The sequence below is a fragment of the Sebastes fasciatus genome, chromosome 23, assembly GCF_043250625.1.
Source record: "Sebastes fasciatus isolate fSebFas1 chromosome 23, fSebFas1.pri, whole genome shotgun sequence".
Lineage (NCBI taxonomy): Eukaryota > Metazoa > Chordata > Actinopteri > Perciformes > Sebastidae > Sebastes > Sebastes fasciatus.
Genome location: NC_133817.1, coordinates 15,233,436 through 15,260,520, shown reverse-complemented (window position 1 = coordinate 15,260,520; position 27,085 = coordinate 15,233,436). Strand labels below are relative to the sequence as shown.

At 41.1% G+C, this 27,085-nt stretch overlaps 2 protein-coding genes across 3 annotated transcripts in view; one reads left to right on the top strand and one right to left on the bottom strand.

Moving 5' to 3' along the window:
- Positions 1-16,912, bottom strand: part of plxna4 (plexin A4) — a 452,991-nt gene extending 436,079 nt beyond the window's left edge. Inside the window, exon 1 of the mRNA XM_074624835.1 lies at positions 16,903-16,912. The gene's annotated coding sequence lies outside the window, so the exon portion shown is untranslated. The remainder of the gene's footprint in view (positions 1-16,902) is intronic.
- The window catches only part of exoc4 (exocyst complex component 4), a 139,429-nt gene that overhangs the window by 16,491 nt on the left and 95,853 nt on the right, over positions 1-27,085 (top strand). For both annotated transcript variants that reach the window (XR_012592582.1, XM_074624836.1), the window contains exons 8-10: positions 2,618-2,798; positions 15,193-15,338; positions 15,871-15,959. Coding sequence is in view for 1 of the 2 variants with exons in the window: in XM_074624836.1 (XP_074480937.1) it covers positions 2,618-2,798; positions 15,193-15,338; positions 15,871-15,959 (416 nt within the window). In the remaining variant the exon portion in view is untranslated. The remainder of the gene's footprint in view (positions 1-2,617; positions 2,799-15,192; positions 15,339-15,870; positions 15,960-27,085) is intronic.

Genomic DNA, 27,085 nt, shown 5'->3' with positions numbered 1-27,085 from the left:
GAATTGTCAATTTCTGAAAGTTGCCGTTCATTGTGCATCCTTTTTCTTGTCAGTCCTTCATGTTTATACATCAGAGAGAGAGAGAGAGAGAGAGAGGGAGAGTTCCTTGACTTGTTGGCATTTCGCAGCTCCTCTCCTCGTCTCACAAACATCTTCCATTCACTGAGTTATAGCTCATAGTGATTTGTGCCTGCTTTCCTCTCCATTAATAACATTTACTCGCTGCTACTGCCAGTGGTAGTGACAGACAGCCAACCAAAATGCCCCCTAGTGAAGCATCCATCTTGCCTCTACATTATCCTGATACCTTCCCAGGAAACCTTGGCCACTTCACAAAACTTTGAGCGTGCGTTCTTTTCTTGCAGCATTTAAATGGGGGTGTAATTTGTATTGACTTGGCATTAATGAGGTAAGGGCTCAGGGGCTTTTCAGTATACTTAATAGAAGATGGTTTGTTTTTGGCAGTCATAGCTTTTCTGGTTTGGAACCTTGACTTTTATTCTGGTTAGCTTCTGGCTAATAATAATAATTGTTTCATTAGCAGAAAAGCTGATCGGTTGGTGCAGGAACGATTCAGTTAGATGTGAGGATAAGTGGGTAAGATATGGGTCCCAAAGTAGAGCCTCTAGAGAGCATTACTTCAAGATTTTGAGCATTATCATTATGATTGGCATTATGATTTTGGTTGTCCGTCCGTCTAGATTTTGGATGTCAAAGGTCAAGGTCAAGGTCACCTCATGTCCGTCCCAATCTCGTGATATCTCAGGAACTCCTTGAGCGAATATCATCAAATTTTCACAACCTTTCACTTGGACTCAATGATGAACTGATTAGAAATTGGTGGTCAAAGGTCAGAGGTCACCGGCGACCTCACAAAACACATTTTTGGCCATAACTCACAAATCAATATGCTAATTCTGACAATTTCACACACATGTCTAATTGGATAAAATGATGAAGTGATGACATTTTGGACAGACAAGGATGTAAACTGAAACTTCACTGGTTGGCCGAGGCATACAACCACAAGGTGGTAATTCTAGTTATAAGGCGTGTTAAATATATACTAGTTGAGTGTAAGATTAGAAATGCAGCTACATGTAAGAGTCACAAAGCTTGTGTGTTTATAGAATAGTTCAGCTGCCCAGAAAAGAAAGATTTATAGAAATCTAGGTCCATCTGGGTCTTCAAATTGACAATATTTTGAACTTTTAAGCTGTAATTGCCTAGAAAAAAATAGTGTTTCCGCTACCGGTAACGGAAATGCGTCCGATACTGCTAATTCTAACTATATATTTTTATTATCACGCTGGTATCAGATTGGAAAAAGGTGCCACCAATGAAATAAAACCCCATTAAAATGCCAGGTGAGAATACTAAATGACCAGTGTTAAACAAACAGTGTGACTATATTTCTATTAACTGTCCACTAAACTCCACTAAAATAAAGTGGGCACTCGCTAGCATGGGTGCACCGGGTACTCAGTCAGACTCAACTAATGTAACCTCTGTTCCCTCTTTACTTTGAAAGCTTTGTCCTCGCGCAGAAAGCAGGTATTGCAAAAGTCTGTATGAAAGCATTAGTGTAGATCAGGCAACTATGAGTTTCCTATCCAGAGAGCAGCACTCAGATCAAGTGGAAGGTCTTTTTGGTTTTGGCTGTGCTCTCTTCTTCAGCCAGAGCCATTTAGAACTAATGAGAGTAGCTGTTCATTTGAGTCCAGGTTGGGCAGCTCTCACTACACTTCCGATAGCCAGCACAGGTGCCGAGTTATCGCTGTCTGAGAGATATAGCCGTGAATACCTGCTGAATACGAAATGTTAATGAAAACAGGGAAATGTAAATGTGAAATGCACTCAGTAATGATTTGTGGGTAGATTATTTGTTGCTATCTGTTATTTCCCTCATTTTCTTCAGGGCAGCTATAGTTTATTTAGGATTTATACATAGCAGTTTTACAATTACCTTTTATTGTGTAGGTAAATATGGTGATTTAGGAATCATTTCATCATTTAGTAGAAGGTATCTGTACACATATACATCCTTCTGGTGGCAGTGAAGACGTAAAACACAAATGTAAGGCAGTTTGATACTGTTGTTATGAAATCATGTTAGAAAGAAAAAGGGCCTTTGGATGCTGTTTACCATGACCATCAGTATTTCTCAGCCGTTTTTTAATGGATACCATGAATTTGGAGGTGAGGCAAACCTGCAGGAGCACAGAAAGCAGTCTCTAACTGTGGAAATACTCTGGGGTGTGGACACTTTTATGGTCTTTGCTGGTCATAGGAAAAAATAAATCTGTTCATTTGTGTGCCGGCTGGCACCAGCAGTCACCCCACACTCTTAAGTCTCCTCTCTTTTCTAATATTAAAACTGAATTCCTAGGTGGCTTTCTCCTTTCTTTGTATAGAAATCCAAGGCCAAGAGATTTACTGCAGGAGTAGTGTATTTTTCCTAACCAATAAACTGTCTAGAAAATAAATGTTCCAAAAGTGAAATATTTATTTGTAATTTTTATTAAGTGTTACTTCTCATAAGTTCTCTTGATCTCCCCTCTTTTCCCCCTCTCTCCTCTTCACCCCTCTCTCTGGCTCTCTCTGGCTCCCTCTACAGGCTGCTGCTGGAACTGCTGGAGCTCTTGTTTGATAAGTTCAAGGCAGTGGCCCAGGCTCACAGCGTGGTGCTGGCCCAAATGCAGCAGATCGCCGTGCAGAACCCGCGCAGGGCCCACGAGGAGGGCATCAAACTCTACGAGCAGGCCGACGTCTCTGCCAAGATCCAGACAGTGCTGCAGGTCAGATATGAGCAAAGAGTACTGAGTATATTTGTTAGTATTGAGACCCTAGATATCAAATCAAAACGCAGCTTTAAACAGCAACAGCTGTACAGATTATATAAGAATCAAATGTGAATGCAGTATAAGGCCATATTGTAGCATTGCACCTTGTTTGTTTCGCCTTCCCTTGCTGGCAAACCCCCAGGATTTAATTTTTCATCCACTGCCATGGAGATTTGTTCCTCATTGATTTATTTCCCACCCAGCACTTGTCTTAAAACATTGATTTAATTCACCTTCTCTCATAGTAAACTAATCAGCAGAGAAACTGTCACAGTGATGTGATGGATGGCATTCAATCTGTCAGTAAGAAGTAGCAAGAGAGAAAAAAAGACAGGGGAAGCTTGATTGCTCGGATTCATTTGGGGTTCTTTAATTGGCGTGTATTTATGCCGGGTCCTTGCTCCCTGCTCCTGTTTGATTGGCTGAGGGGCTGAGCAGCTGTTGGGCTGACCTATGGTGAATCTCAGAGGGTAATGTGTGGCAGTAGTTGCTCTCAAAGCGATGCGGTGTGTGTGTGCGTATGTCTCTGTGTGTGTTCATCCCAAAGAAAACAGCATTTTCTCCCCAATGCTCCTTCACTGGGAGTTGCGTAATTTTTAATTTATCACATTTTCTGAAGCATTTCTCATGTGTATAAGCACATTTTAATTAGCACGAATTTGTTAAAGAGGATGAGGTGCTTCTTTCTTAATTTTAACAGGCATTAAAAATATACAAGATAGATTATAAGAGCTATCTTTTTAAGAACTTGATGTCTGCGTTCAGAATCTCAATACTATGCACTACATACCCAATATGTGTACGATCATTCAACATACTTTTGTGTGAATAAACAGTAGTGTGTATCTTTTTCGGACGCACTGAGCATTAATTTATGTCGTCACTTCCTGAGAGCCTCCTTGCCGGTTGGAGACGCGTAACCATGGGGACCCGTTTTTTTGGTTGTTTTCTTCTATGCACACATTTTTAATGATCATAAAACTCAAAAAAATTAACTCAAACACTACGGCTCCAATAACTTGAGTTATTTCCAGCTGGCGTGCATGGATTCATAAATACAGGAGTATGCGTTTAGGTGTATGCTAGAGTGTTTCCGAGTGTGTGATTGTGCATAGGCATGTGTGCTGTGATAGCTCAGCGCCGTTATAGAAGGGCATTAAGCCATTCCCCAGCACGCAGCATCACTGCCAACACCCAGTTGCCAGGGGCTTCACTCTCCCCTGTCTCTGCGATGTGAGATAATGTAATCTCTTGATTAGAATACTCATTACGTGAAATGAGGTTTTCTTATTCACTCACTCGTGTTATTATTTCCTGACCGATTGTATCAATATGAAAAGCCCCCCTCGTCCATCGCGCCCTCCCTCTTGCCATTTCTCTCATCTCTTGCTTGTTCTTTCGCCTTTCTCTCCATTTCCCTCGCCCCCTTCCTTCTTTCAGTATCATTCCTGCTGCCTCTGTACAGTCTCTCAATTTCCCACTACCTTGTGCATGCCCCTCTTTGCTCCTTGTAATTTCCTTCTTCATCTCATTATCTTGCTTTCTCACAACTCCCTTTCACCCCCTTCGTTTAGCCCACTCTGTCTTAGAGAGTCGCGTATCAGCAATGAGAGAAATTAAATTCCTACAGCTCCCACGGTGGCCTCTGTTAAATTTTATAGGATACAGAGTCCTTATCTCACGTCTTAAGACCCTCAGAGGGGCAGGAACCTACAAAACATCGGTCAAATTTTGCTTACGATCTTCAGTTCTTCAGTTCTACTATAACAGTATTTCACTATTGCGTGCAAAATATGCAATTTAAAAGTGATACTGCTATAATTGGTACGAAGGCTTGAACAGAAGATCTTCTTCCCCCATACAGTTAAATCATTTGAATCCCTGCCTGTTTTGCACCTCTTACTTATTGCAGTTCACATCTTTTGACATGTACAGAAACCTCTCGGTAGGTGTTTTTTTCCCCACGTTGAGAGGCGTGGAAACCAGGTTGACCTTTCCACATGACATACCGGCAGACAGATGCGAGAGCCGACAGAAACACGGGGTGCACCCAGCTACAAGGCCTTGGCAGGGAAAACGCCGTTCGTCAACGTGCGACTCGGGCCCCGGTATAGGCTTCCGAATGGGGGAGTAAAGTAAACAAGCTTTTTGAAAGTCAAAATTCATGTAATGGTTTCTCATCCCCTCGTTCAGGAAATGCCGGGGATGCTCCCGCTGTTAATTTCAGTGTGGAAGTATCGATTCAAAGCGTAGAAGACTGGATGATAATCGGAGGTATTGATGCTGGAAGGAGTGTTTTTAACTCTACTTCACAATTTCTGGCTTTCTGTAGAATGCGCGCAAGTATATCTATTGATTATTCACACCGTTATTGAATTTACATTTCTAAGTGTACACCACTGCATGCCTTTGCTACTCCCTATCCATGATTGCCTTTTTCATTTTCCATCAGAAACTTTCCTGTTCTTCAAAGCAGTCTGTTAAATCAAAGAAATCACAGTGACTGGATTTTTTTGTGTATCCATAAATGATTAATATGCTTCTCTTTCCTCTTTAAAAAAAAACATACAGTATAGTAGCATGTGTCAGTTTGTCAGCCCGGCTAGTTTAATGTGATGTAAATGTTAGTCAAAACAACATTAGGGTGCCGAGCAAGAAAATCCACAAGTTTCCCTTTGAATCATTAACGAGATGGAAGTCACAATACGTTATCAGGTAATTGGGTAACACAGCTCATAAAAGATCACAGTTCATAAACCTCTCCATGAATTCTTCATTAAGACCACCCAGTGGGAGTGTTATTTAATGTATATTTGCCACCGAGTGTCTCCGGCTACCCGACGTTCATCACCCTTTGACCTTGTCGGCCGTTCGGTTTGAGGCGTGCGAGTTTGTTAATTAGCTCGGCATTTGCGCATTCTGCGAGGATTTGTGGCCGGGTGACTGCTCGCCATGTCCGTCGTCTGCTGCGAGCGTGTGACCGGAGTGCAAATCACACTTTTAATGAGTGGCTCGCCTTCCTCTGCAGACAAGGAAGTTTTGAGCCTGCATTCAAAAATATGGATAGATGCTGCCTTGCAAAAGAACTGATTTTCTAGATCATAGAAACGTCACAAGAGAACTTCAACTTGCGCATATTAACGTTTTCTACTGTAGTCGGAGATAAGAAAGCGTGCAACAGGGGCTGAGCTTTTTTGATGTGGCCGCCAAATAAAGAGTCAAATTTGAAAAAGCAAACTTTGATCAAATTGACAATCGAATACGCTTGGTGGCACTAACCAGTAAAGCCATCTCTCTCTCTTTGGTTCTGTGATTCTTCCTGGGCTTTGAGGATATCTTTGACACATCCGTTTTCTAACAGAAACTAATATCCTTTCCTGTTTTTATGTATTTCTGATCCTCCTCCCCTTTTATTTAGAAGACAGGCCCCCGTAGCTTAAATTTAAATGAATCCTTTCATTGCCGTAGATTAACCAAGACAAAAAAAATATATATAAATATAAGTGGCTTAAATATGCGGTGCCTTCTCCTGGCTCATCAACAGTGAAAACGAGGCGAATTGAACTGCCAGAGAGCAGCCAGAAGACAATGATCTCTTTTAATTAGATATGAAGCGCAGACATCGCTACGTTGTTCTCGCCCAACATTTTAATCAATGTGTCACATTTATTCTGCCCTCCAAAGCGCTGTCATATTTACATATCGCTGGAGCGCAGTGAAGTCTACCATCTCCACAGTAAAGTCTCTTCTTTTCTCCAACCCCCCATCCCCACATATATTTACTACATCCAAACCACTGGAGACTTAATCAACTGCTCGTGTATGTTTTTGCAATCATTTCCTTGACTTATCGTCGTTGCACTTTATGACTCTGTGTTGCAAAAGGGTACACGATATTATGTCCTGTACAGTAAACGCTATGGAAGATCATCAACATGGTTTAGGGGTAGATGTTATGACGCGAGTTTGATGTGAGATGCTGACAGTTTAGTCAGATAATTCAGTTACCATCAATTTTCTCACATACTCTTAGAGATACAAGGTGCTGTTTAGGCAAATAAATAAACCCAAAGTGTCCATATTAGGGTTGTCCTCGACTAAAAAAAATTCTTAGTCGACTAACACTAATAGAATCACCCTGGTTCCCTCGACAAAAGCCAATGGGATTTTTCCATTGGCTTTTGGATTAATGGAGAAAATTAGCTCTGTGGCAAACAAAGGTTTATGATACTTACATGTTTTGTTCAGCAAGATAATCTTCACAAATGAACACCACTTTTATGATTTTTGGAGCGTAAATGCATTCGCCAGAAGTAAAAAGCTAACGTTAGGCTATAAACACACTACACCACGGTCGCATGAGCACGAGTATACAGATCGAAACCCGAAAAGGTGGACGAGTCAGCGTGATGACGTTTTGTAGTCTTATTTAGCCACTTGTTATCAACCGCCTTTTTTAAGGCACATGAAGGCTTCAAAATTCATGAGTGGGATATTTACTGATGTATTTTATGTCGTAGAACAAAACTTTAAAATCTCTTAAGCTTGTGTTAACCACAGAGCTTATTTCAGGCATCAAACTAAAAAACAAAAATGCATTGATTTACAGACGAGGGGACAGGGAGTGCTAAAACGCTAACTCATTTCCGGGTTTTAGGACTCATTTCTATAGCCCTATACACGATTTTGTTGACTATTCGATTAGTTGATAAAATCTTTTAAACTATAAACTGGAGTTTCTCCACAAAGAATCACACAAAAGCACCACTTTAAATCTTGTGTCTACCAGAGATGTGCTCGTAAGTTTCTTGGAAATAAGTCATTCAGAATGAAAAAAGCATAAAAACCACTAACCAACTAAAGACATTTTAGTCGACTAATACCGAAACGACTTATTGGTCGACTAATCGACTAAGAGGGGGCAGTCCAAGTTCATATGACGCTCAAAACCATGCTTAACTTTATTTACTGTATAGTTGCTAGTATAAGAATTACTAGATGAAGATTCACTACAGTCTCAGTGAGCAGCAACACAGAGAAAATTGACTTTTAACTTTAAGGAAACCATAATGGTAAAGTTCAGCCAAACCAATTATGATGAAAAGTAATATAGTCTGTTTAATCCGTGTTGTCATCTCTTTTGCTATTCAGATAGAATCTAAAGTAATTATTGCCCCTCTAACACATTCACTGCTATTTTGAGTATCTTAGAAAAAAAGATTCAAAGCACACTTTACATCTTCTTAATGGATAGTTTCCATAGAAACACCATTCAACTCTCCTATTATTCCTCTTCCTTCTTTGTTTTAAACAATAGATACACACAGAAATGTTTCTCACATTAAAAAAACATGTCGGGGACACGGCAAGGACACGAAGATAAATGAAATGGGTTTGCAGCGATCACGCAGGCACATCTTCCCTCTCTCCGTCAACAAGATAGCCTTCAAAAGATCGACTAGATGCGTATACGCTCCAGGTGGGAACCCCCACTGGTTAGCCGTAGTTCAGTACTGTGGGAGCAGTTGTGGCTGGAGCTCTGTCAGAACTTGTGAAGGTTATTGAAGTTTCTGGAACACAATCAATACAGGGCGTATAAAGAACACTTTCTTTGACGGCCAAGGACACTTTGGGCTTTCACTTCAAGCTAGCAGCGAGGGATATCAGTCAATATGTTTTGTGACAAGACACCAGCCAAGGGATTTAATGGGAAAACAGCCGATTTCAATAAAGCCTTGCGAAAGGAACAAAGTGTTGAGGTTATTCTCCCGGCTGCTTTTTTAAGATGACTTAATAAGAAGGAGAGGATGGAAAGGAAAGAGAGAATGAAGTGATATTTATTCCTTCAATTTTGGCCAATTGACTTCCGAGTTCGTGCAGCGACAAGTGCTCACCTGCAAAGCTTTGAGCGATGCTTTCTCTTAATTGCACTGATTTGTCGGGTGTTAGGGCCCTAATGGACAGAATGGAGGATGAGTGTGCACTTTCTCCAAGCACAGTGAGGTGACTTCGGGACGTTTGGTTTCGGAAGAAATGGATGGGGAGTGCTGGTAATGAATTACGAAGGCAGGCTGCGCTGAAGCTTTTTTCTCCAATAGAACTTAGCACTCAGCCCAGTGGACTGATTTAAGTTTGGGACGAAACCCAAGCCACTCAAGTGCCGAATTGGTTGCTTGATAGAATTACATTGAACAGTTGTGGTGGAAATGATTGACTTTGTTAGGGCAGCTCTTGAGAGAGATGTGAGTTTTGCATGTGCACCCACTCACTAGGGTTGGGCAATATGACGATATATATCATCAAAACCATATAAAAATGTCTATCGTATATCTTTCTTTTATATCGTTTCTATCATGTGGTTATTTCATATAGACTATATATTTATTGAATTACCTCAAAACATGCTATATTGTGATATATATGGCCATCGAGATATGAAATGACCTATATCGTGATATAAGATTTTGACCACTTCGCCCATACCCTTACCACTCACACACAAAAGCACCCAAACACGCACACACACTGAAGTTGACGTGAACTCCCAATACGCTTAGTATCCGGTGTGAAGAGCCATTTTCCCGACGTCTCACTTCTGTACACACCATCCCTTTTTTCATCCACAAATTCACACATGAATATTGATTTTTTTTGTTGTCATTTTCTCCTCCTGTTTCTCCATCAACTCTCTGTAACCTTTTTAATGGAAGTTACAGTGGAAGTTCGCTGAACTAATCTAGCATGGAGTTACTGTTTTGGAGAACTTATCAAGATCCGTCTACACTGAAGAAGTTGCTAACAGGATGCTTTGATGTTTAAATGCCAGATTATTTCTTTTGGCATTTTACCTTTATTTGATAGTGATAGTTATAGTCATGAAAGGGGTTGAGACAGGGGATAATATGCAGCAAAAGGTCGTATTCAAACCCGAGCCGCTGCTATAAGGACTCAGCCTTGGTACATTGGTCACCCGCTCTACCAGGTGAGCTACCGGGGTGCCCAAAATGCCAGATTTTTTTGACATAACCTGTTCAAACAAAGAAAGAAATGTGGAAAGAGACTTTGTTTCCATCTGGTAGTACTATACCATTTGTCTTCCTCTGTTAGCAGAGCCAGCTACGTCGGACGTTATCAATGCTTCAGGCTTCTACTAAATTAGATATAGCTCCCATTTGGAACCGAGCTCCGGAGGCCATCCCTAATTAATATTGTAGACTTGTTTATTTTGGTCACTTGCGTATCTGTGCTGTTTTGCATTGATGTGACGCTCTGTGGGTGCAGCCACTGAGAGAACTCTTTTGTTTCCCCCATTGTCTCCTAATTACAGTTTTGCTTATGTCTTTCACTCATGTCTTTTGGTCACACAATTATCTCCTTGTTTGTAATTCCAAATGTCTGTTGTTGTCCCTAATTTTTGACACTTCTTTGCAAGTGTGCCTCACTAGATGAGCCGTGCGGTCATACACAGGTGACAGTAATGGGATCTAGGCCTCTTTGTTGAATGAGTAATAGCAATTTTAATGAGATTTCATATGCTTGACCTGATGGGTAAGAGGGAGGCGGAAGGAAGAAAGGGAGATTGTCTTATGAAGACAAGTACAGTGCATGCAGGTCATATGGAAAGGATGGGCTGCCCCATTGTTTTATTAGTGGATAGCAGGCTAGAACAATCTTCCACAGGCAGGAAGGATCACTTTTGTGTCAAATAAAACAAATATCTTATGTTACATTTATCAGACGTATTCATTTGGAAAGGATGTACAAGGATGTATCCATATAAATGCAGTTACAGCACATTATTACAGTACATTGAACTTTACTGGTGGGAGGCTATCCATCACAGCCATCAAAACACCACCTGTAAAGTTCTATTTTTTATGGTGCAACATTAAGTAGATCACGAGCCACCTTGAGATTAATGTAGGTATCGCGCTCAAGCTTCGCATGCATGATTCTCTGCTATATTTGGAACATGTACTGCTAGGCAACTAGGTTGTGCTGTGTTTGTGCTGAACAGGTGCTGGTGTGGGTGATTGTAGCTTATTTGCAACATGTGTAGGCAGTAGTATGCTAATATTAAAGGGGAACACCACCTAAATTAAGAATTCCAATATGTTATTTCCATGGCCTTGGAAAGTTCAGTCAATATTAGTGAACATGAGCTGCTCTCTCTCAAAGTCAGAAACCAGAGAAGTAAGTCTCAAACTTGTGATGTCATCAAGTATAAAGCCTGCATGTAGAGGAGTTTATAGTGAGCTCATCTGCAGTATAAAAAAACACTTTCAGACACTACTCAGGTCATTTGCGCCGTTAATTACGCCATTGCTGTCGGCTGGTAGACCCTCCGTGATAAATACCGACATGTATTTTTGTTATAAATACATATGTAAGCTATTTCACTGAGTTGCCCCTCAGCGAAATGCTCTGAGTCATCCTCTTGGGAAGCGGTAATGCAGCCTATATGTCTAGGGCTTTTATTGTGAAAGGTAAGAATTAACGAGCGTTGTGAATGTGGGGGCAATAAGCTTGTTTTACCAAATTAATAAATACAATTTGTGTTGCGATGCGCTGCTCTGCTCACATTAAATACATTATTTTCGTGCCACGACTCTCAGTCACGCTGCTCTCTTTCCTCTCGTCCGTCTGCCATTTTTTCCTCCAGCGCAATGCATGATGGTATGTAGTACCTGTTTAACGACCATTGTTGTCCACTATATTTCACAATGCATTGTGGGATACTTTGAGTCCATTATATAGGGTATAATAATTCTCACTATACATTCCGACAGCACTACAAAATGGCACCATATAGTCCACTATATAGTGAGTAGTGAGTGATTTCGTAAATAGCCAATTAATGGGAGACTGATTTTGAGGACCCACAGAATGTTTTTCTTTTTTATACCCAAATGAGCTTTATTCTATTGTAGTTTAACCGAAAATGTTCCCTTATACACTGGGAATATTCCCCTGGGTGCTCTCAGTGTCATCTGTAACATCATTCCCTATTCTTTTTACGCTATGACATCACAAGTTTGAGTTTTAGCTCTCCAGTTTTGGGAGTTTGGGAGAGAGTTGTTCATGTTTATTCATATTTTTTGGACTGTCGTAGACCATGGGGAATGACATATGAATTTTGAGAATGGCCGTAGTTCCCCTTTAAGTCCCTTGGAATGAACTTGAACTGAGTAGTTGACAGGTGGAGAAGACGTTGACTCACCAGAGTGCTCATATTAACTCTTAAAGATAATATATTTCAAGAATAAAGTGACTTCAGTTGGATAAGATGTTGCTGCACTGCAAGTGTAATTTTAAAACTTTGTCGTTTATTAAAAGATACTTTCTTGACAAGCAATGATGAGATCTTCAGTTTCTGAAATTGCTCTTTTGTTCTTGATAATTAGTTTGCACACTGCACAATAAGATGGAGATATATTTAGTAAGTACCATCGAATCCACTTGATAAAAACACATATTTGCAATGGTTTGGCTTTAACATTTTTAGAGCCAATGTAGAGCTTGTTATCGAGGTAGATTTGAGGGGATGTTAGCACAAACTTTTTTCTGCCTACTAAAGTCTTGCGCCCTCGCCAGAATTATTCATGAGGTTGGGAAACCAACCCTCTCTTTTCTAACTTCACTTAGAGGTGTTAAATCAGCAACAACTTGTTATTTAACTTGTGTCCTCGCTTTCCTTTTCCATTTCCTCTTTAGCATTCTGTTCAGTGTTCACTCTACACCTATAATCCTTTTGCTCTTTCCATTCTCCACAACTCCACCTTTATCTCTCCTCCCGTGTTACTTCCTGCGTCCCATCCCTCTCTTCCTCTATCTTTTCTCTCTGTCCTAGCAGTCCAGTTAATTGCCTCCAAAGTTCACGCTGTCTCTGGGCTAATGCAATTTAAGTAGGGTCGGAGCCCCTTCATCAGCCCAGTGCTGGCATTTCATTAAGTCCACTTGGGCGTCAGCTTGCAAGTGAGTGGGGGTTTCGCTCCATCAGCTCATCATTAGTAATTAATACACTGATAGGATTAGCTGCGGCACGAGGCTAGTGGCGAGCGGAGGCCCCGGTGTTGCCAGTTGGAGAGGGCGCGTTTGATGGCCTCCAGCGCTGCCTGTGATGTGGGGAAGTATGTTAGAGAGTAATTACATGTGTGGTAGAAGATGCATGTATTTACATATGTGACCAGTTGCTATGACACCAGACTCATTTAACATTAAATCACATTTTAAGTTACAAAAGTGCCAATTTTTAGCTATTTTTTTCAACAATTCTGACCTTTCTTGTGTTTTAAAACCAGAATAATTCCATGAAATATCTGCTTATGCGTTATTTTGTTCATGGCTGTGCACGTACATTCATGTGTGTACACGTAAATTAGCATCGACGCAAGCATGCGAAGGCTTTCCCATGCATGACGGGGGGAGCTCTCCGCAGCGTTAATTACATCATTATGGTCGGGATGGATCTCCATCTGCTCGGCCATTACTCCTGTCCCATTCTGGGCTTGACCCACACTGCACCTCAGAATTAGACACACACAGGCTAAATGGCCCTGCTAAATTATGAAGCTATTAGATATGGGAGGCTATTTTGGAACATATGTATTCACACAGAGAGAGAGAGGGGAATGAAGAAGAGAGAAAGGGGGACGATGAAAATGAGGTAGCAACAGAGAGAAAATAGAAATGTGAGAAATGAGAGATGATGAAGCACTAAGAGATTGTGAAAAATGAGAGCCAATGAAAGCAACAGAGGGAATGTGCAGATAGAATGATAGAGGAGAGGAAGTTAACTTTCTCTCCGTCTGGCCACAGATTCAATGTGCTCGTCCTCGGCTATTGTTAGAAGTCGATAAGATTTTTATGAAGCATGATAAGACGTTGATGGATTCCACCATGGATCATGTAGACAGATCAGGGAAATGGTCGACAAAATATTTCACGCCAGTCATCAAAGGGACCCGGTCTTGTCAGTGGCCTTTTTCCTGTCTCAAAGTTTGGATTTTCTTTTGCTTTCAGGATTGGCTTTGTAGACGTTGGTGTGTTGCCATAAATTGTGATATTATAAACCACGCTAAACACAAAACCTGCTGTCAGGGATATCCATAGCTGATCTGCTAGATGTGTATCTGCTGAACAAGGCATTATTTAAAGGGACAGTGCGTAGACATGTGGCAGACATCTAGTGGTGTGGCTGCAGATTGCAACCAACTGAGAACCCCTCCGTTTGTAGTTAGACGGCGGCTGCTGGTACAACAGTTTTGCACTCTGCAGCTCACGTTACCGCAGTTTCACAAGCGTGTCGGAGAACTGCGGTGGCCTTAAGGTAACGTAAAAGCGCAAAAGGCTCTCTCTAGAGTCAGTGTTTGGTTTGTCCGTTCTGGGCTACTGTAGAAACATGGCAGACTCTGTGAAGAGGAACCGCTCTCTATGTAGATATGAAGGGCTCATTCTAAGCTAACGTGATTATACATTAATGAAAACATAGTTATGAATATTATATTACATTTCTGCTAATAGATCCTATGAAATGTTACACACTGTTCCTTTAATCGCAGTTTTACATTAAAATGTGATATGAAAATAGAGGAATTCAAATTCACACAGCAAAGATTTTTTTAACATGACCATAGTTTCAGCTATGTTTTGTAGTGAGCTCCACTAATGGAGCATAATTTGATGGTAAAAGTATGTAAATGTTTATGTAAATCTAGAAGTAGACCTGCTGTACAAAGGCTTTCTGGTTAAAAAAAAGCTTCTCATGAATAAGGCATGTTGAACTTACAGGATATGATTGTGAGTGGGAGCTTTAAAGTCATTAATGAGCTTGAGCACTCCCATGTTACATTATCTCAGGTGAAATAATAGGAAGATAGTGTAATAATATGAATGTGATGAATTAAAGCAGCTTCAGTGAATTACTTTACACAGCTTTTGGCAGTTGAGATCGGTGCTTTGTAGTTTGTTATGATTGTACTTTAATATATCACATCATTTGTCACCTATTACTAGAGTCTTTGTAATATTCCATTAGACCCACTGGACCGTGGCCCATCCTTTTTTTACCAACTTGGAAGCAAAGTGTCACCAACATAGAGGTGCTAGATATTAATTTGTAACGAAATGATTACAAAAAAATTGGGTGTTCCCTTCAAATTGCTGGCAGAGAACAACAGCCATATGAATTGTATGTCTTACACAAAAGCACTTAGGATGCACTTAGTGTGTACATGGAAAGATTGAACCCATGTAACCTGGCTGAAGGATAATTTCCCATAAAAATATTATTGAGGTACTTCTTCTGCTTTTTTTATCTTTTGACCTAGAGCTCTGTTTTGTTGTTTAGGTCCTGCTGATGGAGTATCTGGACGTGAAGAACAGCCGCAGTGCCACGGAGCCATCGGCTCAGCTCTCCTATGCCAGCACCGGCAGCGAGTTTGCTGCCTTCTTTGCGAAGAAGAAACCACAGCGTGCCAAGCAGTCGCTCTTCAAGTAAGCATCGCGCCCTTTGCTCTCTGCCTAGTGCTAGACCGAATATATGAAAAATAATAGAATAAATTGCCCTGTATAAACAGAAAGAGATGTCTAAAATTGTAGAGCTGTAACAATTAATCAATTAGTTGTCAACTATTCAATTAATCGCCAACTATTTTGGTAATCGATTAATCAGTTTGAGTAATTCTTAAGAAAAAAATGACAAAATTCTTTGATTGTAGTTTCTTAAATGTGAATATTTTCTGGTTTCTTTACTCCTCTATGACGTTAAAATTAATCTTTGAGTTGTGGACAAAATATTTGAGAACGTCATTTACATTTTTCACCATTTTATGAAATTTTATAGACCAAACAACTAATCGATTAATCAAGAAAATAATCAACAGAATAATTGACAATGAAAATAATTGTTAGTTGCTGCCCTATAAAATTTAAATATCTCAAAAGACCAATTTAAATACATAAAATGTAATGCTTATTTTTGTTTCCTGTTGCGTCGTGTGTTGAACCTTTTGTGTGTGTTTTGTAGGTTTGAATCATCTTCCCATGCCATCAGCATGAGTGCCTACTTGAGGGAGCAGAGGCGAGAACTCTACAGCAAGAGTGGAGAATTACAAGGTGAGGAGAGGGGGGGTAGGTGGGAAAGAGGGATGAACTGAGAAACGGAGGGTGGTAGAGTGGGTGGGGGGGGCGCGGAAGACTCCTGAACAGCTGGATCGGAGCAGTGAAGTGAAGATGGGTGGGAGGATAGTGAGACGAAGGAAGGGAAAGAGAAATGACGGGGCAGAAGGTGTGAAAACGTATTGACAGAAGAGTGGAAAGGAAAATCTGACAGGGAAAGAAGAATAAATTGGAGCAGGGTTTTGCGTGGTGTTTTGGAGAAAGCAGGAGAGAAAAGAGCAGCTGGAGCACAGAGCGAAGGTTGAGGTCGGGCTGGAAGGATGAAGAAAGGGAGGGATGTTAGAGGTGTATGGGTCGAGTAAGATAAAAGAAGAGATCCTAGTAGGAAAGACCTTCAAGCTTACTGAACATACAGAAATAATGGGCAGATAGATACACAAGTAGAGGAATGAATGGAGGGAGGTGAGGGTGATTCGGTCGTGTGTGTGGCTAAGATGGAGTCAGGATCCAGCCAGAGTGATGGAGGGATTTGGGGAGATGGAGAGGTGCAGCACGAGGGAGCACTATATAACAAAAAGGTGGAGATAGGGAAGGGCATGTTGCAGGTCGAGAAGTTACACTCAGGGAAAGAAAGGCAGACAACAGGATAGTGGAGAGGAAAATAGAGATAGAGATTGACGAGAGAGCGGGGTGACTTTGCAGAATCCGCCTACAGGGAGAGGCCTTGAAAACCTCTCTTACACACACACACACACACTCACACGCACACAAAATAGCAGAGTGAGTGAGCCGCACAGCCAGACCCTGGAGAGTCTAAAGCTGCTCTACCGCTCCTACTTCTTCTGTTTCTCTCTCTCGCTCTCTGTGCTCTCTGTTTCTCTGCCTGTGACCTTGAGGTTTCAATCAGCAGTGCCTGACAGCGCTGTTTGTCTGCTACTACTCCTTTTTTTTTCTCCACACCGAGCTCCTCATTGACATTGTTTGGATGAAAAAGAAAAAGGTGGGAGATGGAGCAGTAAACAATAACAGTAAAGTGCTTTTAATGTGTAGAAAACTGCTCCATAACACATGCAAAAAAACAATCCTTTGACAATATCTGCATCACTAATTATGGCTATTTAGCGTAAAAGTATTTACATAATGTTGTATTAATTAGGCTCCTCTTGGTATTTAACTTAAAAAATGAGCAAAGGACTGACTTGAATAACAACTCTAGAAGACATTTCAATGCAGATTGTAGTTTTGACAAAGAACCCATACAGTAGCTAGTCTGTATATGTAAAATGTACTCCCCACCGGCTTAAGAAAAGAACAGCATTGATTAACTGTGGATAAAGGAAAACCCCAAATGGTCTTTAAATAACAGCTCACTTTTCTTTTTTTTCTCTTCTTCCATCTGTCGGCGCCTCAGAAAGAAAAGGGGAAAAAATATATATTTTTTGACTGGCTGAATGCCTCGGAGCGTTTATAAGAAGATGAGATTTCTCTGGGCTTTCATTTCACCTGTCACAATGCGTAGCACCGGCCACAAGCCCGAGCCGGGGCTCTGAATGGCTGCAAAGAGATTGAAGGAGTAAGAAATCATTTAGAAAGTGAAATAAGTCGACTGTGATGGAGGGAGGGGGGGAGCGACGGATGGAGGGAGGGAGAGGAAGGTTAAAAGTCATTGTTTTCATCAGGGTCCAGCGAAGAAGCCATTAAGAGATTTCTGAAGGAAGAAATTAGAAAAATATGTATTGAGACGGTGTGGAAAGGGACTTTTTCTCTCTCTTCAAATTAAACTGAAGGGAGGGAGAGGGAAAGAGTTAGAGATTGATTTGATGAGTTCTTCTGGCTGTGGGATTACTCCACACTTAAAGCTTAGTCATGTGTGTCTCTTAGTCTCTCTACTTGGAGTTTCCTAAACTCTTTTTTTCCCCCCCTCGACGGTCTGCTTCAAGTCAATATAGTTATTAACTCAGACGCTCACCAACACGGCGTTTGGAAATAAGAGTTTGATTGCTCGTTTTTAAATCCAGCCACGCACCGTTGACAAAGGGAGAGAAATGGTCGCGCACTAAATAGAGTATAAAGTCAGAACTAGAGATGCTGCTGCAGTTTTTGCAGAAGCCTTTGTTGTATTTGCTGCATTTTGCACTTTTGTGTATGATATTATATATTGATATATAACATAATCATTAGGGCTATCAAATCACGATTAATGGCATGATTGTCCGTAGTTAATCGCAAATTAATCGCACATTTTTTATCTGTTCGAAATGTACCTTAAAGAGAGATTTGTCAAGTATTTAATACTCTAATCAACATGGGAGTGGACAAATATGCTGCTTTACGCAAATGTATGTATATATTTATTATCGGAAATTAATTAACAACACAAAACAATGACACATATTGTCCAGAAACCCTCACAGGTACTGCATTTAGCATACAAAATATGCTCAAATCATAACATGGCAAACTAGCCGCTAGGGAGGTAATATGCAAATATGTTACTTGGTGACATCACCACGTTACGGAAGAAAAGGCGAGACTTCAAGCAAGGCGTTTCAGGAGCACTGTATCTGTGAGGGAGAGTAACTCCCTTTGGAGTGGACTTTATAACTCTACAGACCTTTTACATGCACAAAAAACTATATAACACACTAAAGGAAAGGGGGTGAAAAAAGCATAAAAGGTCCTCTTTAAGTAACAATCAGAGCAGCAGTAGGTTTGTATAGAGCATGCGATGATTTTAAAAACCTATCCAGACTTACATATCTCTAACGGCTTTGAAATTAATCTGTAATATCTGTAATTTATGTCTCTCGAGTGTTGTAAGGACTCGCCATATATCATTACACACATACAGGCGGCTACATTCGCGCGCCTCGCACACACATGCAAACACACAGTGGGACTTAATTGCTCGCCTTCTCCACCGAAGCACGTCTCGCACGCTTCAATTAATCCAATGCTTCATCTAAAGACTTTATTACAGCTCCATATGCAGCCACATCTGGAATATGTGTTGGTGAACGTATGTGGTGAGAGTGCCGGCTAGAGAGCATGTATATAGTATTCATGTGTACTGCAGATCCTCAGCTGTCTGTCTAAATGTGTAAGGAGTGTTTGCGGTGGTGTTTCGTATCCTTTGCGAACCACTACTCCAGAATCACAGAACCCCATCCAGATTCAATCACATTCCCCATGAATAAATTATGAAAATAAATTTTTTTTCGAGCTATAGATGTGTTACCGTGCCCCCTTACAGTATTCCTCCTCATGTCTCCCAACCACAAGACTTTTACATCCTCTGTTTTTATTTTATTGCCTCTCTATGACTCGGAGTAGCCCAGTGGTCATCCGGGAGGTGAAGTGTGAATATATCTCAATAACCACTGCAGCGTTGCACCATGCCGAGTTAGTAATGCATTTATAGCCCCATTTTTTTGATTTTATTTCTCTTTGTGTCGCGGCCGTTCATTGTGTTTCGTGCGATATTGCCTCGCCCCGGGGCCCCCATGTGACAGCCGTACACAAAGCCTTCCCACCGCACACACGCTTGCCCCGGCATATGCGCGTAAACAAACATTCACACTTCAGACTTCCCCCCTTTCCCTGCAGGCAACGCACACATACTCCCATTCCCCAACTCTCTCCCACCTCTGACTCCTAAGATGTATTCATAATCAACTCGGTTTCAAATCTATTTCTCACATTCCCCTGTTTTCCTTTTGATATTCAAATGGGCTTGTTCACACGGCGTCCAGCGAACAAAAAGAAACAGTCCCTTATATGCAAACGATATAGTTACAAACATCTCTCTATCTGCCCACACCTTTCATACCTAATGCTGGATCTGAGGTAGAGAGAAAAAAAATTGCATTATTAGGGAGCTTCTTGTTTATGTATAATAGCATCATGTTCCCATGAGAGGGGGAGGAACAGGGAGAGGAGGAGGAGGATGAGAGTGACTGCTGGGGGGCGACCAGAAGTGGTGTTCCTTGTCAAGCTGATTTGGGGAGGGGAGGGGGAAGAGGTGCAAATGGAAAAATGTCTAGTGGGAGACACGGGTGGAGGTGGCGATGGTGGGTGGGATATCAGGGGTGGGGCTAGCAGATGTTGATATCCACGTGTTCACAAAAGTGTACGCATGTGTGTGTGTGTGTGTGTGTGTGTGTGTGTGTGTGTGTGTTTACAACGTGAAGTAGCAGAAACGGCATGTTCCCGCCATGTGATGTGTGATGTTACACACTTTTAGCCAAATTTTGATTGCTGGGGGTGGAATGGATTATGATTAGGGGGAAGTCAGTTTTCAGAAAAGCTTGGGGTCATCAGAGGAGGCTTTGAAGAGAACGACTGAAACGGCATACTCCCACTTTTTTTCAATTAAAGAAAATTAGCCCATGTTTTCCAGGTCTAACCTCGTTCTAACGCCGACGTACTGCTCTCGGATGAGTTCCTCACTCTCTATTTTTTATTGTAAAATCAATTATTCCCTTTCTCAATAATTCATTCCTTTCATTTTGTAGTTGGAATTCAAGGATCAAGGTTGTTCACTCATCTTGCGGAGTGATCGATACTTGACTTCCGCTGACCTTGCAATTATGATTTATCATATTCATAAATGAGCCTAGATGGAACTGAAACTCTGTCGGTGAAAAAGTCAATAATTATTATAGGATTATGACGCTGGAATGTCGAAGACAGCTGCTTAGCCCGTATCTGATGCCTCGCATTTTTCATTTCTCTTCTTCTTCTTCTTGCTTTCTTGCTCTGTCAAGATTTGATCTTTCTCTCTTTTCTGGTGTTAACTTTCTTTCTGCACTTTGCTACTTGGAGATTGACATTTCAATAGATTTGTATGTGAATGCGTAGGTGTCTCAACATGGAAGACTCAAAAACAGATCACAAACAAATTAAATCAAGTCAAAGTAATGAACGTGTTGTATGTTAAGCTCAGAGTAGCAAGTGAGAAAAAACAATTCAGGTGATCTTGTTTTCTCTCCTGTGCTTATGACTTAAAAACAAGTGAAAAAAAAATATTTTGCCAGGATAATCTTTTTGTGTTCCTTCATTTTTGTTTCATCTGTGAAATCAGTGAAACAGGTTTTCTTCCAGGTAGGACCAGTGTGTTTAGGGGGATCTATTGGCAAAAATGGAATATAATATTAATGTATAAAGTATGTTTTCTTAGTGTATAATCACCTGAAAATAAGAATCGTTGAGTTTTTTTTACCTTAGAATGAGCCGTTTATATCTACATACGGAGTGGTTCCTCTTCACGGAGTCCGCCACGTTGCACCACCTTGTTTCTAAAGTAGCACAGAACGGCTTGAGCTGGAGTCGCTCCCGTCGCCGCCGCGCTCTCGCTCTTGCTTCACCACTCACTTCCAACATACACACACACTGGTTCTGCCCCAAATGACCTATGCTACTCCTACAACAACTGGCTCTAGAGAGGGTCATTCGCGTTTTTGTGTCAGCTACCGTAGTTCTCCAACACGCTTGGCACACGTGAGAGGCTCCAGTTGGTTGCAATCTGTAACCTCACCACTGGATAACACCAGATCCTACACACTGTTCCTTTAATTTCTCCATGCACTCTAAAAAAAGGTACATATAGTGTGTATTAGCAGGTTATGTAACATTACTGTCATGTCCTTCTTTTGGGTAGAAATGTATTTTAATTGGTGGTTATCTGCTGTTAGGGAAAACGGGAATGCTTTTACTTCTATTTAGAACATGGGGTAATGGTGCACTTCAGTCTCTTGTGGCCGGAGTGAGTATTACAACAACAACACTTGTTGTAATACAACAAAATGAACAAAATTCACCTTTTTTTTCACCTCGCAAAACAATTTTTTTCCACTTGTTTCGCAGATGAAAAGAACGAACTGATAAAGATTATCCTGGAAAAAAACTCGGAGAGAAAACTATTTCGATCCGACTTAGAAAATGGATCGCCAGATATTTTTTCTCATTTACCTCTCGGGGCTTCCGTACACCCACCATCAGTAAATGTCAAATGATTTAAATAAATCCAATATTTACAATATCATGGTTCTCAAAGAAAGACTACATCAAATGTGTAGCACCACTTCTTTTCTCCAAGGTGCTTAGTTCTTGTGTATGAACAAAAATGATTTTACTTGACTATGGAATGGGATTTCTTTTTTGATTTATAAACTGTAAGTCCTCAGGCCTTTCTAAAAACTCTAAATTGCATCTTACGTGCTGTAAAATAAAAATGATTTACTATTTTCAATAAACCCTATATTTCTCTTCCAAAACATTGTGCAACAAATTGAATCTAATAGGCATAAATTATATAAAGGAGGTAATATTATATTCACTAAAAATTCACAACCTTGTAGTGAGTTTCTCAGAAACTTCACAGACTTTGTTTTACTACTGTAATACTATTTTCCATTGACTTGTTTTACAGCAAAGGGAAGACTAAGAAAAGATGGATTGACATGTTAATAGTCCCAATTTTCAGGTTCCTCATTAAGGTGTCTATTAATTGGCCATCATTCCTAGTATAACATTACCTTCAAAGCTGAGTGATGTAGAAAAGGCACATGTCACATGAATGACTGATGAAGGCTTTCATAGTGGCCATATGTGGGTGTGTGTGTACGCTACATGAAGTATGCACGTCAACTTATGTCATATATGACAAGTCCGACATGCTGTAATTGAATGACATGTTGTAACCGAGCCTATACTTGAGTCCTGTACCCCGCAGGAACGCCATTAGAAAAGGACATGTTTCCCCTCTTGCTCCAGCGCCAGACCTTTTATGAATCGCTTTGTTCCAGCAGCGACATAACTGGGTTTGTAGATAAAAAAATGCAAGGTACCTCTGTTACCTGACAGGCTATTACTGTGAAAAGCCTTTTATTTGTGTTCAGCATGAAAGCAAATATGGAGCAGCTCTGCATATTGTGGAGAAACAGGGCGCACGCACACACGCTGCTGCAGATGTCCTAGCTTTCTGTAGTTATTTTTTGTGCGTGTTAGCTTGGGCTCATCATGTTCAATTTGCTCGTACATAGATTTCAGCAAGGTTGATTGGTTAAAACATCAGAGATATGATTCCCCCTCCCCTCCTCTTTAAAGACACACACATAAATGGATGCAGTGTTGGATTCTCGTCTGCTGTGGGACCTGTGATTGAATTACAGTAGCTCTGGTGCTGAAATTAGAGTGGAGCATGGAGACGGTGTGGAAAATGCACTGTGGCTTGTAATAATGATATCAGCTTTTTACTGTATTGTACCTCACCAAATCCATACTCAAGGTCAACCTTGAGACCTCAAAAATAGGGAGGATTTTGAAACCAAAGCAGGGGGTCCGGGGGTCCTCCAAAATTTGAGTTTCAGAGTCTTTGTTTCCTGCATTCTGGTGACTTTTAAAGAATGAAAATAGCAAAATAATAAGTACATTGCGGCAACATTTTTATGTCAAATAGGCCTTCTCTCTGGAAAGAACACTGAATATTTCGCCCCTCTGGTGAGAACTTGTTTGAATCTCTGGCATAAACTAATATTCATCAGTTTTTATTCATTTTGCCCAGTACTTGGGCTTTCAATTTCCCTCTCCGTCTCTCACTCACTGAAGGTCCTTTCAGACACAACGCGACAATGGCACCGCTGCGCTCTGAAACCCCATTATTACCAATGGCTTGCGTCTCACCACGGCGGCTTTTCACTGCATAGAGCAAAGCCCAACTTTGGGTGTTGGTCGCTGTGATGTGTGGCGAGCGCAGCTCAAACTTGTCGTGTGGTGAACAGCTCTCTTCCGCCAGAAAAATACATTTGGTGTAGCTGTATTGTCGTCCGGGTGGAAACAGGAGGGCTTATACAGGCTGTATAGTGCCAGACACAGGGTGTGATAACAAAAAGGAAAAAAAGGTGTAAAAAATTAAATACGTGAGTCTCCTGGGAAATTCGGTAGGGTTGGCAAGTCTGCCCAAACCCCCTGGTTGAAAAACTGAAACATAAAAGCATGATAATGGAAAAGACTGTTATTTAAAGAGTGATATTAGAGGTGCCAGCATTTGACTCTCTGTTGTTATTTGTGTGGACCCACAAAGCATTTTACAGAATCTCTATAGATGCTAGTACTGCACATTTCACTGTTTTTTTCAGTTCATTTAGTAATTGTGTCTCTCCACTTCTAGACAAAATGTGAATCACAGATGATTAAACACAAGCCAGCAACACCTGCTGGAATAACTTGGTACGAGCCCAGGAGTGAAACTGGATGTCAACCAAAATGACTCCTGCATTAACCGAAGCACTTCCACATTAGACACTGCATGCGTGCCTCGTTCAGTTATTCCATCCGTGCAAAGATGGCCTTGGAAACTAAAATAGTTGAGAAAGAGAAACCTAGCTATAGGGGAAGCATATTGTCACATAATCAAAACTTTTTTAAGGAAGAAACTCTTTATCTCACTAAGACCTTCTGAGATAAACATGGGCCAAAGTTAGAGTTCTGAGACGTGACATCGAGATTTAGATCCTGGCAAGGTGACGCGCAGATAAGTCCGACATTAAATGCGAGAATGTGAGAAAGTGGAAGCGGGAAGGATAGAAAATGACTGCAGAGGACAACAGAAGGAGAATAGAACAAGGTTGTAATAGTTTACACAGTGCAGACATTTAATCAGGAGAGGAAGAGCTCGGTGTATCTCCCCAACCTGAGGCTAATTTGAATCAGCATTGGTCTTGTCATTATTGGCGGCTTTGACTGTCACCTCTGTGTTTACTTTTAATCTCAGACCTGCTGATTGGAGAAGATGGAGGGATGAACAAATGAAAAAGGGAGGGAAGGATGGATGGAAGAAGGGCATGTGGGACACGAGGCTATAGAGACTTTGGCATCTGCAGCACTGTAGCAGCTTCACTGGTAGCTCAGACAGATACTCACTCAGACTAGAACACTCACCTCTTGCTTTTCCCAGCATGCAACCGGTTCTTCCGGTAAAGAAGAGGGCGTGCAGTGTGCTGTCTGATTCCCTGCTGTGTCCAATCAAAGATGTGATGACACTTGGTTTTCTGGCCGATTAGTTCTCCTGCTCTTTATCCACACACAAACACGTGCACTCACATGCATGTACTCGATCACTCATACGTAATTCGTTGTTATGGTTGACAGATTCAAGAGACCATGGCAGTGAAGAGTGTTTTTTAAACCCTCGATGATTGAAGTGGGGAGCGCTGATGCTGGTTTTCCTCCAAATATTATACTAGACTGAACCGATTCGGTAATAGGTGCAGTCACAGGAAGCATCGTGTTTTCAGAGAATCTGTCATCACCTTCGACTTATTTCTTTTAAGGATGATACTGGTGCTTTATAAAGTTCGTCTGTTTTCTTCACATTATTCCTAGGTGGTGTTTGTGCACCACCAAGTGCCTGGTCATATCAGAAAGTTGCAAAGTGAACTTATTGGATTATTGCAGAAAAAGAGCTCTGTGGCAAACACACGTTTATGATACTTACACGTTTTGTTCAGCAAGATAATCTCCACAAATGAACACCCCTTTTATGATTTCTGAAGCACGAATGCAATCGCTGGAAGTAAAAAGCTAACGTTAGGCTATACGGTCGCATGAGCGCGAGTATACACAACAAGGCTGTAAAGACGGACAAGTCGGCGCGATTTGTAGTCTCATTTAGCCACTTGTTAGCAACCACCTTTTTTAAGACACGACTTCAAGACGAGGGAACCGGAAAGTGCTAAAATGCTAACTCATTTCCAGGTTTTAGGACTCATTCCTGCAGTATTCCTGCATTCAACGTCTCTATAAGATAAATTCTACTGAGTTTAGTGTTCTAACTTTTCCTCTAGCGCCTCTAGCAGGTCAAAGTTTTCACTACTATAGCACGGTAGCAATGGCAGGTCAAAGCACCACTGTGCCAAAGTACCGAGCTGCCAGCATGGCTATAGACTCTTAGTCTTGTTTCAGTGAAAATGAATATGCTACCAACTTTTGGAAGTCTGTACAAAAGCTCGTTATCCAACATCGCCACCAACTTGCCAACAGATTGAAACCGAACTGTCATTGCTGAAGTTTGAAAGACAAAACAGCGTACACTTCCAGCTGTTCAAAGGGGTTTCCTCCCCCTCAAAAATGTCCCTTTACTGGGAATGACTCTTCCTCGTGTCTCAAAAGAGACATTCTGCACAATTAATATTCATTCTGCCACGGTGGCGCATTGTTGTCATACCACCGCTGACAGATGTGCATTCATTAAACTCAAGACCACGGAGACACATTGTATGCCACAGTGAGGCTTTTAATAATTAATCCGAGTCAATTTACACCTGAATTTATTTATGCTATCATTTATTTATACCGTTTATTCTCGGCTAAGGGGATGGATTTGGTCTCCTGGTTGGCGGAGCAGCAGATACCATCCCATCAAATTAATTTTAATAATAGAAGGCTCTCATTAAGACCCAATCAGACATGAAGACAGGCTGAGTGGAATGGGATGCCCAGAATTGACCAGAGAGTCATACATTATTGACACAGAAATCGTTCTTATTAGATCAGCAGGTTTTGGACTCTGTGGATATGCAGCCGACTGCCAGTCTTTCACAAGCGTAGACACGTTTAAATGTATCTGAGTCGTATACAGGGAATATTACCTAAATTGATCACTCCCAAACTAATTTTCATAGCGTAGCAGCTACAGACAAATGAGGCCATTTAGGTTGAAAATTGGATTATTCTATATGTTGCTTTCTATTTGCGCAATTTGGCATGAAATGTGCAGCGCTGGCTAACGGCACAGATAAGGCGCCTCAATCAAAAGAAGAGCAACTGCCTCACTCTACTTTTTAATAGGGCATATTTTTGAGAGGTGCAGATGTTGCAGAATCCTACCAGTCTTGACCAGCACAGCCAAATTGTTTTCACTTAAGTGAGCCTATATGTTGTGTGTGCGTGGGACATGATTGTGAGTCAATTACACCACTCACACAGTCGCCCTCCTGCCAGTCCCAATCAGAATCTAACTAGAGCGATCAGAGGCGTGTTTGATCCTCTTGAGTTGACATTGAACACAAACCCAGCTTGGCACACTGGCTATAAAGGAGAGATTGCAGCTGTGATCACATGCA